We start from the raw sequence: 19,629 nt of genomic DNA, 5'->3' as shown, positions 1-19,629 counted from the left end.
AAAGACAGCAGGTGTCGATCGCAGAAATCCTGATCTTCTAACGGCATTGATTGATTGATTGATTTAAAACTTTATTAACAGATTGCAGAATGGGTACAATGCAGTACGGCTCAATAGCCTCGCCGACAAGTTAAATGCATAATCTATAGGCTAATTTTAAGTCCCTCATTACCCCAATCAATCAGATTATATTTCTTTAAACGTGCCTGCTGGCAGTAGGCTTATGGAATGAATAATCAAATGAGATCTTGCTAGCGAAAATAATTAGTTCAACTCTTTCAGAATAAGGATAAAAACAAGCCCAAATAGTATATCTAATTGATACAAATTATATTATGAGGATATCTGTACTGTATGTGCTTAGGTATTATGTACTATATAAATACATGGTTTCCAAAGAGAGGCTTGGAGGGAGGCTTGCAGTTACACTATTAATCAGGTTTTAATCTGTTTCGGACCTAATCCATACATGCATTGAATTGATTACCCTTTGGTTTATACCAGTGACACCTCATGTTCATCATCAGATAACAGTGCTTGAAAAGATAAATGCATTTTCTCAAATTCATTCATCAAAAACGTCAAAGGCTCATTCAATTTATCAAGTCACGTCACGTCATCAAATCCATCAAACAGCGCATCTCCTCATATATTTTAATCCCAGTTACAATATCACAATAACGTGTGACACTGTCACAGTAACAGTGATACAATTAAATACTCCACAGATTCAGATTCCTCATAATTCATATCCACAATCCGCGCATAGACGCTTCAGCTTGAATGAAACGCATCCGGGTGCTCCGTTAAGCAAATACACAGCGAAGAATATTAAACTAATCAGAGCCAAACACCCGATAGGTTTCATTCATTAAAATATCCCTGCGGGATTCACATTTGCAATGATCCGTTTAGTCAGTTATTAAAATAACTGTCGCGAGCGCCGTATTCGTATAAATATGACGTGCATTATATAGGACAAAGTAAATTCATAGGCTGAATATGATTTATTATCAGCATTTTAGGTAGACCTATTATTTTACATTTCAAACGAAGCACAAAAACATTATTCAGAAATGGCATAATGGGATCTAGACTGTGAGAAATATTTCAGGAAGCGAGCTGGCATTTCTTTGCGGGGGCGTGGCCATGGTTCATCCAGCTAACTGAACTTAACCCTGCCCTCGACCAGGTTCAAACTTTCTGATCTGTTACCATGGCGATTTAGAAAATCCGACGTTGGGGAATGGAAATGTCTGGCTTAAGTATGCTGAAAATTATCCGGCTAACTCAGTTAGCCAGGTACGGGTACGGGGCCCTGCTTAGGGGTGTAATGATGCGACCTCACAACGATTAAATTCTATTACGATTCTTCAGGCAACGATTCAATGCATCATGAAATCTCTTCATTTGACCACGATTCGATTTGATTCTATACATTTTCTATCAGTTAATTCCCCAAAAAAATTTGAATACACAAATGTGGCTGGGGGAACTGATTCACTCAGCATGAATAGGTCAATAAAAACAATACAAAAAATAAATAAAAATAAAATTTGATTATAATCGATTCTAACATTTTCAAATCGATGCAGTTGAATCGTCACATTAGAATCGATGCATCGTTACACCCCTAGTCCTGCTACATGTCAGTGTTGTGACCAGGAACAGACCTGCTACATGTCAGTGTTGTGACCAGGAACAGACCTGCTACATGTCAGTGTTGTGACCAGGAACAGACCTGCTACATGTCAGTGTTGTGCCTCACACTCCCTTGGATTTGTTTGTTGTTTGCTTGCTCATCTGTCTGTCATGATCCACAGGGCAATGAAAGATGGACCAGCAAGTCTAGCCTGCTGCAGGTCCTCATCTCCATACAAGGTGAACACACACACACGCACACACACACACACACACACACACATACACACACACACACATACACACACACACGCACACACATACATACACACGGCCATACGCACACACATACACACGGCCATACGCACACACATACACACACACACACACATACTGTACCTCCCCTTGTGTTCTCTGCAGCAGAAGTGTATGTATTATTCATTATTTGCTTGGGTCGGCTCCAACCGCAGTGTGTCTCACACAGTCACTCTAAATCTGTCTGGCACTGAGACTGCTGCTATTTATATATATATATATATATAATTTTTTTTATCCCCCAATTTAGTCGTTATGCCAATTCGCCCCTAGTCATTGCACTACCCTACTGTCTAGGGAGGGTGTAGAACTACCACATGCCTCCTCCTCCGATACATGTGGAGTCGCCAGCCGCCAGCGAGGGGTTTCACTGGGGGAACGTAACGGGCACAGAGAGTCTTCAGAAGGTCCCCTCCCTGCTGAATAGGCGCCGAGACTGACCAGTAGGAGTTGCTATTGCAACGACCAGGACTTATACCCCACTGGCTTCCCACCAGCGAACACTGCCAATTGTGTTTTGTAGGCACGAGTGACCAAGCCGGAGGTACCGCTACCGGGAATTGAACCCGGGGTCTCTGGTGGTAGGCGAGTGCTTAGACCTCTACACCACCCAGACACCCCCACTCCTGCTATTTCACCTCTTCATGACCCGTTGACTTGGCAAATTTGAACACCGGCATCCATTCATCTCAGGGTTAAGACTAGGGATGGGTACCGAATTCGGTACTTTTAAAGGTACTTACCGAAACACGTCGGTACTACCGAGTATCGATTCACGTGAGATACCGCTTAAAAAAATCTTTAAAAAAAAATTTTCTTTACTTTTTTCTTTTCATGTCAACGTTCACACGCACAATATACGCTTACCTAGGATTTGACTTTATTCAACAACAAAGCAGTCGGGGCAATGGCAAGCCAAAAACTGTCGAAAATGTGGTTATTTGAAGTTTGGATTTTTCTTCTTTTTTTTTTACAACTGAGGTAGGTAGATTACATTTTTAGAGACTAAAGTACCGAAAAAAGTTACCGTTGGGTACCGGTACCGTATCGGTTCAAATGTGAACGGTACCCATCCCTAGTTAAGACTCTTCAAATGAGTCAAAATATAGAAATGTTCCTTGGTCAGCTCTTGGTCTACAAGCCCCTTAACACATTGGTTGCCAGCCGGATATGGCGATTTATCACTTGGATGCCACCACGTTAATGAATGGGAGGACGAGCACATTTGCGAACGCATAAACTATATCTTAAATTATGGCTATGTGTCTAATACACCTGTCGCTTATCAATGACTTGCTTGCAGTCAACATGTACGAAACATATTGTTTTTTCATCAGTACATTTCCATTTTATACCGTTTTTAATACGAGTATAGTTTCTGAGAGTTCTAGTAATTTCAGAGAAATTCCGCGAAAATACCCATTTACTGGAATACACAAAACACGTTGTCATTTTCCGGCTGATTTATGATTTATCGTTTTCAAATAAACGCTAGATTATCGAGAGTATTTGTGTTCTTATGCACGATACAAAAGCGGGCTGAAAAATAATGTATTCGTGCTGCGCCTAACGCTACACACACACACACACGTTGTGAAATCTGTGAAAAACAACTCTGATTAACCCAAAACTGGTAACATAGATTCCTTACCTCAGATCAGATGTTCTGCAAAAAGATTAATCCAATTCCTGATCGCCATTCCAAATATTGATTGCGTTTATTGATCCAACGTTATATAGTCCGAAACGCATGATCCTTCCAGCCTCGCCAGTGTATCTGGTAACACGACACTGCTTGCCAGAGGTGGGGAAACCCTGGGGCGGAGTTTTTTTCTTTCACTCAATCCAATCCAATGATGTGCATTACCATCCGGGAGATGATAGGGGGCGGTATTTGCCCTTTTTGAGCTCAGAGCCATTCCCAATGATAATGTCAGGCTGGACGGATGAAAAATGAATGGATATCACTAATAAAAGAAATAACGATTAAATAACGAGAAATCTCGTTATTGGCAACCAACGCATGGTGGCCAACAACGAGTTTTCTCGTTGTTGGCAACCAATGTGTTAAACGCCAATGCCGTGAAATCACATCTATGCTTCTAAACCGGTCTTTCTCACCTTAATCTGATCTGATAATCAACCTACAGTGCCATGGGTCTACAGTAGCTCAAAGCTTCATATCCAATAATAGATTTATGAATTAAATAAAATGCAGACGGCATTCTAAAACTCCTAAAATTGTTTTCTAAATCTACATTATGGTCCATCTTTTAAGCCCACTGGCCTTGTCCTTGTCAATAACTCCTCCTCTGTAATCTGACATCCTGTAAGTAAGTACCGGTACATTTAGTTTATATAGCACCTTTCTAGACGCAGAATCACAAAGTGCCTTAAAAAAAAAAAAAAAACATCAAACATCATTAATACATAGAACCAATTAAACACACCAACTAGAAATATAATACAAAGTAAGACCAAGATAAAACTAGCCAAACACCTGTCTGAACAGTAGCCTTTTTTTTTTTTTTTTTTTTTTTAAGTCATGTTTCTACTGATCTCGGAGAGAAAGGGAGCAGCTACCTGAAAGGCACGATCACCCTGGGTTGCAAGTCTGTTTCTAGGGACAGACGATAGAAGTTTGTCAGAGGATCTAAGGGCCCGGTTTGACGAGTGAGGTGTAGGAAGGTCTGAAATGGATCCAGGTAATAGACCATGAAGGGCTCTAAAAGTAGTAAGTAGCACCTTAAAATGAACTCTAAATTTTAAAGGGAGCCAGTGTAGGGAACATGAGGCTCGTCTCCTGGAGATGTTGTCGCGTCTACATGGATTGCCTGAACAATACAGAAGACCCAGGATTCTAACGGTGTATATTTCCCCCCCATCTCTCTTATTAGGCCTGATCCTGGTCAACGAGCCCTACTACAACGAGGCCGGCTTCGACAGCGACCGCGGCCTGCAGGAAGGCTACGAGAACAGCCGCTGCTACAACGAGATGGCTCTGATCAGGATGGTCCAGTCCATGACCCTGCTCCTGCAGAACCCCGTGGAGGTCTTCAGCCAGGAGATCCAGGAGCACTTCGCCTCGAGCGGCTGGCGGCTGGTCCACCGCCTGGAGGTGTGGCTGGAGCTGCACGAGTCTGCCGAGAGATGCTCGTCCGAGCCCCCCAGGAAAAGGAGTCCGCCCTCCGTGGAGCCCCTGGACGAACAGCTGCCCCTGGGGATGGTCACCGCGGTGGCCCACAGCAGCCCCACTAAGCCTGGGGAGGAGGGGGGAGCGGGGGGAACCGGCATCACGGAGGAAGAGCTGGAGGATTCAGGGTTGAGTCTTTCCACTACGGCGCCCTGTCCGCGGGAGCTGAGCCAGAACTCTGAAGGGTCTATCGACACCTCCCTGGGTGCCGAGAGCGGTGGTCCCGGTGCGACGGCGACGGACTCTGTGCTACGTGCCGCCGATGCGGGGGGTGCGATGACGGAATCAGGCTGCGTCGTCGCCGCGGCGGACGGAGGAGGAGGGGCCGTCGTCGGAACGGGAAGCCAGCCGGCCGTGCGACCAAAGAAGCGGAGAAAGAGCTATCGGAGTTTCCTCCCGGAGCGCAGCGGCTATCCGGACATTGGTTTCCCGCTGTTTCCGCTTTCCAAGGGCTTCGTGAAGAGCGTGTGCTGCGTGCTGCTGCAGTACAGAGCCGCCCTCACTGCTGCTGGCATCACCGAGCACACTGATTAAAGTAAGTGCCTCCCCCCATCATCCGCAACGCTCCCTTTTCTCCTCCTCCTCCTCCGCTACCTCGTCGTCCACCTCGGTCCTACAGAGGAGGCTCCGTTCCTTGGTCTCGGAGGGGAGGGCCGAACAACCTGTAATCTTCTACACTCCCCTTGTTCAGAGCTGTACTCTGCTATCCAGCACTGCCCAAAAGACCTGACCCCCTTCTAAATACCCAGCCTCTGGCCCAAGACCACACCCCCAGTGTCTGCGCCATCACCACTCAACCCCCCCCCCCCCCCCCATCTCCTTTACCAACGCTCTCATCATAACATCACCACTAAAAGGAGGACGGATGTTTTTATTAAAGAGAAGCGGATGGGTTGGATGTGACACCTTTTCTGCTTTCCTTCAGTGTCGCCCCCCAGAGGCCAGGTGTGCTCTCGATGGGAGAGGGGTTGAACTTCAACATGTGTGGCCTCTAATGAGAACTGGGACCAGACAGCACCCCTCCCCACTCCTACATTTTGGGGAGAGCCTGTCATAGGGACCCAACTCCACACACGCACACACACACACACAACATTGTGGGGACCCTCGTCCCTCATTGATGCTCTGAGCATGTAGGCACGTGGGACTGTAGCCTTTACCTGAGGCAATCAAAGATGTCTCTCTTTCTCTTTTTTATTTCTTTCTCTCTCTCTGTCTTTTCGTCCCTCCCGGGTTCTGACTTTGGGGGGGGGATGCAGAATAGGCTGGATTGGGAAAACATAAAAAAGGAGAACTGTGCCAGTGACTTTCACCTCCCATCCAATTCCTTTTTTCTTTTTGCCTCCATGCCACAAAATGGGTGGGTTTGCACCTAATCACTCCCCCATTTTGTCAATCAGACTGGAAAAAACTAAATAAACTGAACTGTTGCCATGTAATCTTGGAAGAGGGGTTTTTAGTCTGGGAAAAACTACAACTCGCAGTGATTTGTGGCTGTTTGGCCCTCACAGGTATCCTTACTCCTGCTGTTCTGACCACCCTGCAGCGCAGTGAACCAATGGGACAATCTAGTTTGGAAGAGGACACACACACTGATTATTTTTAAGTAATTGTTACTGGTTTCTCTCTCTCTCTCTCTTCCCCCCCCCCCCCCCCCCCCCCCAAAGACACACACCTGCACACAAACAACAATGTGAATGTTTCAAAACGTCATCTTACTCTTCACCTATACTTGCTGGTTTTCGCCAATCGCTCAAACACCAAACCACATGGCGAACATCGACTGACAAAAGTTTACATAATAATAATATTCACCGCTGGAGGCCAGGAACAGGTGGATAAACACCACGCTGGATGGACGGCTCTGCCTCACCCTGCTTAACCATTTCACTACCAAATGGTTAACCCTTTCACTGCGACAATACAGAAGGTTAACCCTTTCACTGCGACAATACAGACTGTTAACCGCATGTAGTGGTAGTGAAAGGTTAACCTTCTGTAGTGTGGTAGTGAAAGGTTAACCTTCTGTAGTGTGCTAGTGAAAGGGTTAAATGTCCCTTCCACTCAAAAAACTTTTTTTTTCTTTATTTATCTCCTTTTGTAAGCATGACTTTGACTATATATACAGATTGTTATTTGTGCAGAACTTGTCAAGCAGAGTGCTGTTTTCACAGTCTTCCACTGGAGTGGGGAGCTAACGTGAAATGCTAGCATGAAACTCGTATTTTACAAGTTGATACATCTAGTCATCTAGAAAATGTTCAGCAAATCTCTTGGTTATAACAAGATTGTGTAAAGCTAAAAAGTGTTGTGGTTGTTGGGTGAAAGACATTTTCTGCCGAATCGTTTAGGTGTAAAAGGATAAAGTTAACCTGCTTGGGGGAAGACGCGAGGGGGAGACACGAGTGGGGTAGGAATGCCGCCAAGCAATTTTCAGTAGTTTATTGAACAGTTTTGGTGGAAAAACCAAACCAAAAACAAATTGTTAGTTCAATGTACAGCATTTATCAACACGTGGAATGGATCGAGTCAGCCTTACATTTCTGTCATCTTCTTCATGTAGGCAGATCAATCTTGTTCTATACAAATGTTACATCCTCAAGAATCTGGATTCAAATAAGATTAGCTATTTAATGCAGTAGATTTCATTAGACTGGCAGAATTGTAGGTTTTTTTCAGAATGGTCCTCCAGAGCTTTCCCACAATCCTCCTCTTCCTCTGCAGTTCAGTCGTCGGTCTACGGAGGTGGAACCGGGGGGAGAGATACAGCATCTATTTCATCGTCTCATCTCAACATGTTGCCTTACTTGACTTGTTCTTCTTGATGATCTCAGACCATTGTGTACAGAGCTGCTTGCACCATGCTTTTAGACACTTAAACAGGCCTTCACAGACTAAACCCATGCTTTTAGACACTTAAACAGGCCTTCACAGACTAAACCCATGCTTTAGACACGTACACAGGCCTACAGACTAAACTCATGCTTTTAGACACTTACACAGACCTACAGACTAAACCCATGCTGTGGTGTTTTCTCTGGAAAGTAGTTGCCCCTCTTATAGTACAGATCTTGGGAACAGTTCTTCCCTTAACTGAATATCGGATAGGATTATGATCGGACGGTGTGACACAAAACTGAATCTTGATTTGTACTGTAAAAAAAAAGAAGAATTTAAAAAGCCACCTCCGCCCGCACCCCCCCCCCCCCCCCACATAAAGACTTCAGTCGTCAATGTGTCCTGATGTTCCTCTGTTGCACGTACAGTTAGAGTTCAAAGATTGCAGACAAAGTTTGATGCTGCAGGTTTTTTTTTATATGGTTCTAGTTATTATCATTTTCGATTTTGCTTGAATACATACGTTTGGAATTTTGTTATTTTTTTGATGCCCTGACTGAAGCACAATTGGGTGTTGGACTGTGTTCTCATACCAAGCTCGGACTGCTGTCCCCACTGACCAGGAGAAGTACGACATTATGGCACTTATACAAAAAAACATCCCCTTGTATAGATTTGTTTCTTGTATGTTATTTGGTCTTTCATTTGCACAACCCTTGATTGAATAGGGGATAACATTGTCTACCACGCTGGAGATATACTCTGCCTGGACACAGGGGGGTGCTGGTGCTGCAAAGTACTGTGAAAGAGGTGCCAAGACCTCAACTTCAGCATCAGCCCCCCCCCCCCCCCCCCCCCCCCCCCCCCTGAATCCGATAGTGCTTCCTAGGTAAATTAGAGCAGTCTTTGTTTACATCTTTTAATAACAGCATCCCAGCTTGAGCGTGTTGTTGCTTTGCCAGATATTATTATTATACAGGTCACTTGCTTTACTTGCAAGTGAACTGAACAAAGAGTTGGCTGTCTGGTATTTTACTTGAAGAAAGATATTTGATACTTAAGTGTTCCTGAATGATCGTACATTGTGCCATTGTAAATGAGTGAGGGGCGGGTGGGAAGAGAGTGAGAGCCAAAAAAAAGTTTTGATGTAGAAAAAGATGATTGGTGATGGTGGTTTATTTTCTTTTGTCTTTTTCATTCCATTCATTGATCATATTCACACAACAGCCATTTTGCTCTTACGTCGTGCTCGGGTTGGGATCCTTTCCACCCTGTTCCCACCCAAGATGGGAACTCGACCAAGACATGAGAAAAAAAATGGCCACCGTGTGAATATAGTCACTGGCAACCGGGCTTCTCGCCACTTTGATGTCCTTTTCCTGGATGTGACATCCTACCTTCTTCTGCGCGCCATCAGGAGGAAGCCGGTGTTTTCCATTGGCTGCCGTACCTGTGTAGCATGTAGCCTTGTTTGCTCATCTTTAACCCTTTCACTACCAAATGGTTAACCCTTTTCACAGTGACAATGCAGCAGGCTAACCCTTTCACTGCCACGCGACAAAGTGTTTAATCCCTTTCACAACCACACTACAGAAGGTTAACCCTTTCACTACAGTAGTGAAAGGGTTAACATTATGTAGTGTGGTAGTGAAAGGGTTAAACACTTCCTGCCTGCTGGTCAGTCAGTCTGTCCACAACTCAGTTCCTGGTGGAGGGATGTTTTTCTCTGGCCACACAAGTTACTTACAACATGGTCTCCATCGATTAGAGTTGCAGCACTGAACTGGGAAACACATACACACACACATATATATACACACACACACACATATACATACACGCGCACATATACATACACGCGCACACACACCCCCACCAGGAACTGTTTGCCCCCCCCAGGTCCCATCACAGTTGCAGAAACAGGAAATGTGAAGCTGTCTAGTAGCTGGGTCTCCAACACAACGCAGCAGGGTATCGAGCACATGAAGCGATGTACAACTCTCTGTGTATGTGCGTGTGTATATTATTAAGATTTAACCATTATCTTATTACTGCAAGGTTTATTTTCCAGCCAAAGCATGTAACATGTTGCTTTAAGCCTTTTTGAAAGAGGCTGAACACACGAGACTTGACTGTACGATGTCTACATTTCCACAGTGGCCTGTTATTGGTATATAAAGAAAAAAGGAACTAATAGTTATTATTTGTAGCCTGATTCCTTCTGTACAGAAGTCATGACTATATAAATACATATATATTTAACAAAAACCCGAGTTCTAATTAGTCATGTGGATGCTTGGGTCATACATGTATAAATCGCTGAGTGTTTTTTCTTTTTTTAAGTTTCCCTTTTCTTTTTTTACGGTTTACTTTTGTTGCGTTAACTGTATAAAGTGATTCATTAAACTTTGCAAGCAGTACAATATTAACGTTTTGTGGCCTTTATTTGCATTCTGATCAGCTGTTGTCTAGACGGCTTCTCATCATAGGCGCTCACCTAATATTCCACACACTGTAGCATTAGGTTCTATTTTTCTCTGTGCCATTCATTTGTTGTCAGAAGTATGGCTTTGTGCCAGCTAGAAGCACTATTATGAGCACCATTGAGGTCATGGATCAGCTTCATACTGTCTGACCTACGTCTAAACCATGCCTGTTCTAGTTCATTTCTGGATTAAGTACTTCTATTCTATTCACAATATGCTTACTAGTTCAAGTTCAAGTTTCTTTAATAGTTGTCATACAGAAGTACAGAATACTTTCATACAAAATGCTTCTTACTGTTACGCTCCAGAGACTGTGCTAGACAAGATAGTATCAAATAACATAGTATAGCATGTAATTTAGAAGAAGAAAATGAGGTCACAGTGTTCGGTATAGACATATGTACAATGTTCTGAGTTACCATATAATATACAATACTATGCAGTGTACTAATGTACAGTACTATCTAGTGCAAAGCAGAAATGGGATGAGGTACAATTTAGGTACAATTTACAGTAAGGTGTACGAGTTGTAGTGCAATCCTTCATCAATAAATATAAAGTGTGGGGAGTGGGTGCTACAGTGTGTTTGTTTAAAGTGGGTGTGTGCTATAAAGTGTGTGGAGTGGGTGCTACAGTGTGTTTGTTTAAAGTGAGTGTGTGCGTGTGGATGTGTGTGCTATGTGCGTTTGGTGGTTGTTGTTGTGTAGTGTTCATTCATTGTTCGTTTAGCAGCCTGATGGCCTGGGGATAGAAGCTTCTTCTGAGTCTTTCTGTGCTCGCCTTGAGACTCCGGTATCGCTTGCCTGACCGCAGCAGTTCAAAGAGGCAGTTGTTCGGGTGACTGGAGTCTTTAATGATTCTCTTAGCCTTGCCCTTGCAACGCTTGTTGTAAGTGTTCTGGAGGGTGGGGAGCCCCCCTCCAATTGTGCGTTCGGCTGAACGTGTCACTCTTTGTAGTCTGCTTCGGTCTTGTGCAGTGCTATTCCCAAACCAGGAGGTGATGTTGTCGGTCAAGATGCTCTCTATTGTACATGAGTAGAAGTTCTTAAGGATCTTCTGACTGACTTGGAACTTCCTTAGGCGCCTGAGGAAGTAGAGGCGCTGTCGTGCCTTCTTCACAACACTGTCAATGTGTGTGGTCCATGTCAAGTCCTCGGATATGTAGGCTCCGAGGTACTTAAAGCTGTTGACTCTCTCAACCGGTGCCCCGTCGATGCTGAGGGGGCTGTAGTCCTTGACCCCCGACCTCCTGAAGTCCACAATCATCTCCTTTGTTTAGCTGACGTTCAGGGAGAGGCTGTTTTCCTGGCACCATCCCGCCAGGACCTTGACCTCTTCCAGGTAGGCCCTCTCGTCGTTGGCAGAGATCAGGCCCACCACCACTGTGTCGTCAGCAAATTTGATGATTGTATTGCTACTCCGCTGAGCCACACAGTCGTGTGTGTACAGGGAGTAGAGGAGGGGACTCAGAACACAGCCCTGGGGGGCCCCTATGTTGAGGGTGATGGATGAGGAGGTGCAGTTGCCTGCTCTCACCACCTGGGGCCTGCCAGTCAGGAAGTCCAAGACCCACTGGCAGAGGTCATAGTTCAAGCCCAGGTCCCTGAGCTTGGCTATGAGTATGGAGGGGACTATGGTATTGAATGCCGAGCTGTAGTCGATGAATAGCATTCTCACATAGTTCCCCTGCCTCTTGTACTACATCTATTCTATTCACAATATGCTTACTACATGCATCTATTGCTATGTCCGCCCATCACAAACACGCAAACCGTCTTCAAGTTCAAGTTCAAGTTCTTTAATAGTTGTCATACAGAAGTACAGAATACTTTCATACAAAATGCTTCTTACTGTTACGCTCCAGAGACTGTGCTAGACAAGATAGTATCAAATAACATAATAACATAATATAGCATGAATTTAGAAGAAGAAAATGAGGTCACAGTGTTCGGTATAGACATATGTACAATGTTCTGAGTTACCATATAATATACAATACACAATACTATGCAGTGTACTAATGTACAGTACTATCTAGTGCAAAGCAGAAATGGGATGAGGTACAATTTTAGGTACAACTTAACGCCTGTCCCCATCTCCCTGAGTGGATTTCTCGTGGTGATGGCCGGGAGGATGCGATCCTCTCTACGATCCATACCTGAAATGGATCAGTCATCGGCTCTATTTTCAATCTTTCAAAATGTTCTTATGTACCCCAGTTGCTATTGCATTCAGATTCAGTTTTATTGTTGCATCTTGTCACATTTACAGACAAAAACAGCTAAATTGTTGGGTCTTGCCCCCTCGACCTACAGCAGTCAATCAAATACACTAGAATACATACGAAAGAAACACAATAAAAACCAGCATAATGATTTAAGAAAAAGTGACAGTGGTGATATAAAAAGTGCAACAGTAGAATAAAATGTACATACAGTAATTAAAAATACTTAAAATACTACATACATAAAAACAGGGTAAAATCATAATTGTTAGGTATTGTTCATGAGTCTGATGGCTTGGTGGTAGAATGAGTCCTTGAGCCTGCTGGACCTGGCTCTGAGGCTGCGGTAACGCCTCCCGGAAGGCAGCAGTTGAAACAGACAGTTGTTGGGATGGCTGGGGTCCTTTATAATCCTCTGGGCCTTGCTGATGCACCGGTTGTTGTAAATGTCAGGGACTACAGCCCCCTCAGCATCGACGGGGCACCGGTCGAGAGAGTGAACAGTTTTAAGTACCTTGGAGTCCACATATCCGAGGACTTGACATGGACCACACATTAACAGTGTAGTCAAGAAAGCACGACAACGCCTCTACTTCCTTAGGCACCTAAGGAAGTTCAACGTGAGTCAGAAGATCCTTAAGAACTTCTACTCATGCACAATAGAGAGCATCCTGGTTTGGGAATTGCACCACACAAGACCGTAGCAGACTACAAAGAGTGGCCCGTTCAGCCGAACGCACAATTGGAGGTGGGCTTCCCACTCTCCAAGACATTTACAACAAGCGTTGCAACAATAAGGCTAAGAGAATAATAAAAGACTCTAGCCACCCAAACAACTGCCTCTTTGAACTGCTGCGGTCAGGCAAGCGATACCGGAGTCTCATGGCAAGCACAGAGACTCAGAAAGAGCTTCTATCCCCAGGCCATCAGGATGCTCAATCACAATTAACACTATGTAACAAACCATCAAACACACTCACGGCATACACACCCACTTTAAATGGACAACTTACTGTAGCACCCACTTTAGTCACTAACACACTTTTTTGTATTTTATTTTTTAAACAAACATAAACAAACATGACAACACAAGATAAGATATACAAGCATTAATTAACAGTGCACATCCAATTAAATCACCATTTAGTTAAATGTTTTATACAGGATATACCCCTAATACCTGCTATCTAATACCCTACACACATATGCTCTAGCTCGTACCCCCACCCCCCCCCCCCCTCCCGGACCCCCCATTGGATAATCCATCCATTATCACTCGCTCCTAACCAGACACTACCATTATATGCTATCTTTTATTCTCTCCACCACTTCTAACCACATTGTCATTTTGGATTCATTGAGACCCAAAATTCTTGCTGTAGATATTTCTAGATAAATCACATCGAGATATGTAAGAATCCAGACCTTCCGGCACATTTTTTCCGGTTGAAACCAACGTGATGCTATCAGCTTTTTAGCCACTGTGATACCAGATAAAACCAATCTCTTTAGCTGTGTAGGTACTGCACACTCAAAAACATCATTCAGCAGTAATACAGAGGGGTGTACAGGCAAGGCCAGATTAAGACTTCAGAGGCCCCTGGGCCAGATTCTTGTGGAGGCCCCCCCCCACACACACGTGCACGCACGCACAGTGGCGTTTTTATATGTCACTTTAAAAAATATATAGAATACAGTAATTCCTCTAATAGTAACCCCGGCTTGTATTTGTTTCAACTGTAGCGGATAGGAGGAGGCATGTATAAGAGAGGGGCCTATATTTCAAATTTTCGTATCTCTTATTTTTTTTACTGAATGAATGAATGAATGAAAACTTTATTTAACAGATTGCAGAATGGGTACAATACAGTACGGCTCAATACACACAATTGTTAAGGCAGGGGATGCAGACCTGAGAAAGACGTTTGTCTTGTTTACATCAGGGTCCCCCATTTAGACATTTATGACATACACAACATACATGACATTTATGGCATAGGGACATATAGGTATTTAGTACTAGTACTAGTGTGTAGTGTGGAGGCCCCTAGTCGCGTTATTTCTAAACCTAGCCGCATTTCTGGCAAGACGCTCTCTGATTGGCCGATGCCTGTTTCTACACTGATTAAGCTTAGGCACTCTTTCGAAGTTGGTTAAGGTTAGAGTTTGTCTTAGAGCATGGCGATAGAACACCAGGTAGTTTGCAGGCTGTTTGACGAGGAAATGGGCAAAGACACAGCTCGTCACGCGATTGGGCAAACATGTCAGTGGCCAATCATTCAGTGTCACAGTATGACATCGATCTCCAAAATAAATAATAAAAAAAAAAATGTGGGGTGACGAGGGGCCTCCAAAAATGTTTAAAATAAAAGTAAAAAAAAAATAAACAAATATTTGGGGCCTCTAGTGACGAGGGGCCTCCAAAAAAATAAAAAATAATATATATATATATATATTTTTTTTGGAGGCCCCTCATCACTCGAGGCCCACGGGCCGCGGCCCGGTCGTTAATCCGGCCCTGTGTACAGGTATATTCAGAGTTAAGAGATTTGATAATTGCTGGGTCACTTCTTTCCAGAATATCTTAACTGGTGGGCAGTCCCAGTACATGTGCATAAATGTCCCCTCGTCCCCATTTGTACATAAGGAGCATTTGGAGTCTTGTTTAAGACCCATTCTGTTCAGTCTTATAGGAGTCAAGTATGTTCTATGAATATAGTTAAGATTGATTTGTTGATGGTCCGGGTTCCTTGATGCAAGTCGAACATTTGTCCAGGCTTCTTGCCAGTCAAAATCTTTTTCCAGGTCTGGTATATCACTCCTCCAGACTGAGTCTAGGTGGAGGGTTTCATACGAGGATGTTAGTAATTGATGATAAAAATCTGAAACAAAACCTCTAGATGTCTCTCTTTCATAGAAGAATTTGTGGTATCTGTGGTGTACAATTGGTATTCTTAATGGAACACCGTGAGCCTTCGAACATAACAATAACTGTGCGTAAAAATAATATGTGGAATCGGTGAGATACATTTTTTTGTGTATTTCATCATAACTACAAAAACCCTGTTTGTTGAAAACATCTCCTAATGTGTGTATGCCTTGCTTTTCCCATCTAGGGAATCTTATAGGTCGTTTTCCAATCAAGAGTGCATTGTTATTGAATAAGGGAGTATGATTATGCCATTTATGTGGGTTAGAATATTTTGTTTGTGTTTCACGCCATATCCGGATCGCATGAGTAATTATGGGGCCAAATTTCCGTTCGCATTGCTTAATTGATAATTTGGTGTATACTATGTCCTTCAGTCTATGTGGAGCTACTATATTTTCTTCTAAATTTCTCCAGGATACTGATACTTGGGGATCAAACCATGTTGTCAGTGGTCTTAAAGTGTACGCCTTAAAATAGTGGAAGAAATCAGGAAATGCCATATCAAATCAAATTTATTTATAGGGCCCGACAACACACGTTAATGTCCCCATGGGCCGTACAGGTCTTCTTTAAACAAGTCTAGAAGAAAACATAACAATAAGTCAAGAACACCATAAGGTCCAAGCATTTTTAGATGAATGCAAATAAATGAAAGAATGCAAGCACTCCCAGACATACCCCACGCGAAGGTAAGGAAAAACTCACTAAAACCTAACAATAGGGAAAAAAGCTCCACAGGCAGTGTGGAGGAGAGAAACCTTAGAAGGGCCATTCAAGGGGGGATCTCCCTTCTTAGATGTTGGTGATAGTAGTGTTGCCATAGGAAATGCCATACCACCGTCTGCTTTGTTTCTCTGTGCGGTGGATCTTTTTATACGTGGTGGTTTGTTATTCCAAATACATTTGTATGCGGAGGAGTGTAATTTTTTCCAGTAACCCTCTGGAGGGGGTAACGGTAGCATTGAGCTGAAGAAGTTGATTCTAGGTAGGACGTCCATCTTAACTATTGATACCCGTGCCTGTACTGAGTTTTTAAGTTTTGACCACCTGTCAAGGTCGTATTTGATTTTATTTTGGATTTTTATGTAATTGTGCTTCACCGTTTGGCTTATGGTAGGGAATACTTCAACTCCCAAACATATAAAGTGTTTAACCATCGGTATCTCTTCTGGGAGGGTTATATTTTTTTTTGCAGGGGCGTTAAGTGGAAGGAAAGCCAACTTTGGCCAATTTATCTTAAATCCCGATAAATCGCCAAAGTCCTTAATCAACTTGAGAAGATGAGGCAATGCGGTGTTGGGGTTTTGCATGAACAGTATTACGTCGTCCGCATATAAACAAATTTTATGTTGTGTGCCCTTGATTACGATTGTTTCTATGGATTGGGATTGTCTTATATATTGTGCTAAAGGCTCTAATGATAAATCGAATAGTCCGGGACTAAGAGGGCAACCCTGTCTAGAAGAGCGTGATACCGGAAAGATTTCGGAGGTGATTATACCTGTTGTAATCATGGCCGATGGGTCTTTGTATAATACTTTAATCATATCAATGAATCCTTTTCCTAACCCCATCCTTTCTAATACTGCCCATAGATACGACCATTCCAACCTGTCAAAAGCTTTCATTGCATCCAGGGACAGCATCGCCTTAGGTGTGGTGTCGTCCTTGTTAGCATCTAGTACGTGTAGTAATCGTCTTATGTTATCAGTGATCAAGTGGCCTTTTATGAAGCCAGTTTGGTCCGGATGAACTAAAGACGTCATATGCTTTTGAAGTCTGATGGCTAATACCTTAGAGTACAGTTTGATATCGGTTCCGAGGAGGCTTAAGGGTCTATAACTACCGCACTCGGTGGGGTCTTTGTCTTTTTTAAGGAGGACTGTTATGAGTGCAATATTGTCGTTCTTCTGGAAGTTCCCCTCCTTGACTGAGTATAAAATCATATTAAGTAATAAGGGTCCAATTATGTCCCAACAAGAGAGGTACATTTTTGGTGGGATACCGTCTCTTCCAGGAGCCTTACCACTTTGCATTTCGGATATGGCCTTCCTGAGTTCCTCTAGTGTGATCGGTGTTTCTAACTGTTTAGCGTCATCCTCTGAAAGTTTAGGGAGGTTCATTTGATTAAGATGTGTCCATTTTGTTTTGATCGAAAGTCGTTTCTGATTTATACAAGTTGGAGTAGAATTCTTTGAATGTCGCGTTTATTTTTTCACTAACACACTTTATATGTATTGGCAACGCATACCTCATTGCACATAGCCAAGCCTTGCACCTTACCTTACCACCACAAGGTGGCACCACAAGCTACCTCATCCCATTTATATTGCTCTGCATTGTATATTGTATTATGTATATTGAACATTTTGTCTTGTTTACACTTGTTTAAGTACTTGACTTTCTATTTTATACTTATTATACTTTTTATAATTATCTATTTTTACCTAGCACTCTCAGGAGCAAAACAGAAAGAAGCATTTCATATCCTGTATTTCTGTATGACAACTAATAAAGAAACTTGGAACTACAGGGGAGCTCACAGCCGCAGATTTTCGGAGCCATCTTAACAACTCTCTGTATTGCTCTGCGGCATGTACATATTTGTGTTTCATTACACGTATATGTACATGCTTACCAACTGTTTCGCCTGTTTTATAGCAACACTATTATAAGAAGAGAGATTCCCCCCCTTGAATGGCCCTTCTATGGTTTCTTCCCTCCACATTGCCTGTGGTGCTTTTTTCCTATTGCTAGGTTTTTAGTGAGTTTTTCCTTACCTTCGCATGGGGTATGTCTGGGAGTGTTGCATTCATACATTTATTTTACATTTTATTTTGGATTTCATGGTGTTTTTGTTTTGTTCTTGATTTATTGTGATGTTTCTTCTTTACTTGTTTAAAGAATACATGTCTGGCCCATGGGGACATTAGCGTGTGTTGTCTGGCCTTACAAATACATTTGATTCAATTTGATTAAAAAGAGATAAAACTATGTATGCCATAGTTCTTGGAAGTATTCCTCTACACAGGAACGGAATTGCAGCTGGAATGAATTGGGAGTTAATGAGCCTGACAGAAAATCTAAAATAAAAATGTTAATATCAACATCCGTAAAGGATATCTGACAAACTAGTAATTAAACTACTTTGCTACAGTACAATTCAGTTAGTTTTAGTGGTTCAAAAACACACAGGTGATAAACCAATTGTCACAGCTACTGTTAGCACAGGTTAAAGGGATAGGCTATTACACAACTCCAGGAGCACTATTAAATGTCAAGTTGGCATCAAATAGAGGAACAAATTCATGGGACCAGTCTGAGATCGGTTGTTATGGGAGGTTAAAAGTGGTGATCCTTAAAGGAACATGCCAACATTTTGGGAAATTAGCTTACAGTCCTCTCCAGAGAGAAGAGTTTCCTCTGTGCGTTCAGTAGAAAGCTATCTGGCTGCATGTTAGCCTAGCTTAGCACAATGAATGGAAGCAGGCATGTACGGGTAGCCTACGCATTGTCCAACTAACACCTCTCCCGAAGGCTACCCGTACATGTCCGCTTCCATTCATTGTGCTAAGCTAGGCTAACATGCAGCCAGATGGCTTTCCCGTCCAATCTTTCGCCGTTGGCTAAAGACTCACTTCTTCAACCATTATCTGAAATGATAAAAAAAAAAAATATATATATATATATCTAACCCTGACTAACCTTACTGTCATGCACTTGTCCTAATAAACTAACCTACACTGTAACACGCAACACTTTGATAAACATTGTTACTCAGCTGATAGAGTTGTACCCTTCTTGCTGTCTTGTCGTACAGAACTTGTAAGTCGCTTTGGATAAAAGCGTCAGCTAAATGACTAAATGTAAATGTTTCTACTGAACGCACAGAGAGGAAACAGAAATGCATCCTCTGAATAAAACTACAAATTTAATTTGGATATAAAACTTTTAGACTAGGTCCCCAAAATGAAGAAGTGAATGAGGAGCCAGACACCTT

The 19,629-nt window shown here is 42.9% G+C and overlaps 1 protein-coding gene across 2 annotated transcripts in view; it reads left to right on the top strand.

Annotated features, from left to right (window-relative positions):
• The window catches only part of ube2o (ubiquitin-conjugating enzyme E2O), a 135,666-nt gene extending 127,307 nt beyond the window's left edge, over positions 1-8,359 (top strand). For both annotated transcript variants that reach the window (XM_084319059.1, XM_084319058.1), the window contains 2 exons: positions 1,824-1,881; positions 4,854-8,359. In XM_084319059.1, coding sequence (XP_084175185.1) covers positions 1,824-1,881; positions 4,854-5,683 — 888 coding nt within the window. In that variant the 3' untranslated portion in view covers positions 5,684-8,359. The remainder of the gene's footprint in view (positions 1-1,823; positions 1,882-4,853) is intronic.
• The last annotated feature ends 11,270 nt before the right edge of the window (positions 8,360-19,629 follow it).

Source organism: Notolepis coatsorum (assembly GCF_963971535.1).
Source record: "Notolepis coatsorum genome assembly, chromosome: 7".
Classification (NCBI taxonomy): domain Eukaryota; kingdom Metazoa; phylum Chordata; class Actinopteri; order Aulopiformes; family Paralepididae; genus Notolepis; species Notolepis coatsorum.
The sequence above is the reverse complement of the archived record's forward strand: the minus strand, read 5'-3'. Positions and strand labels throughout refer to the sequence as shown.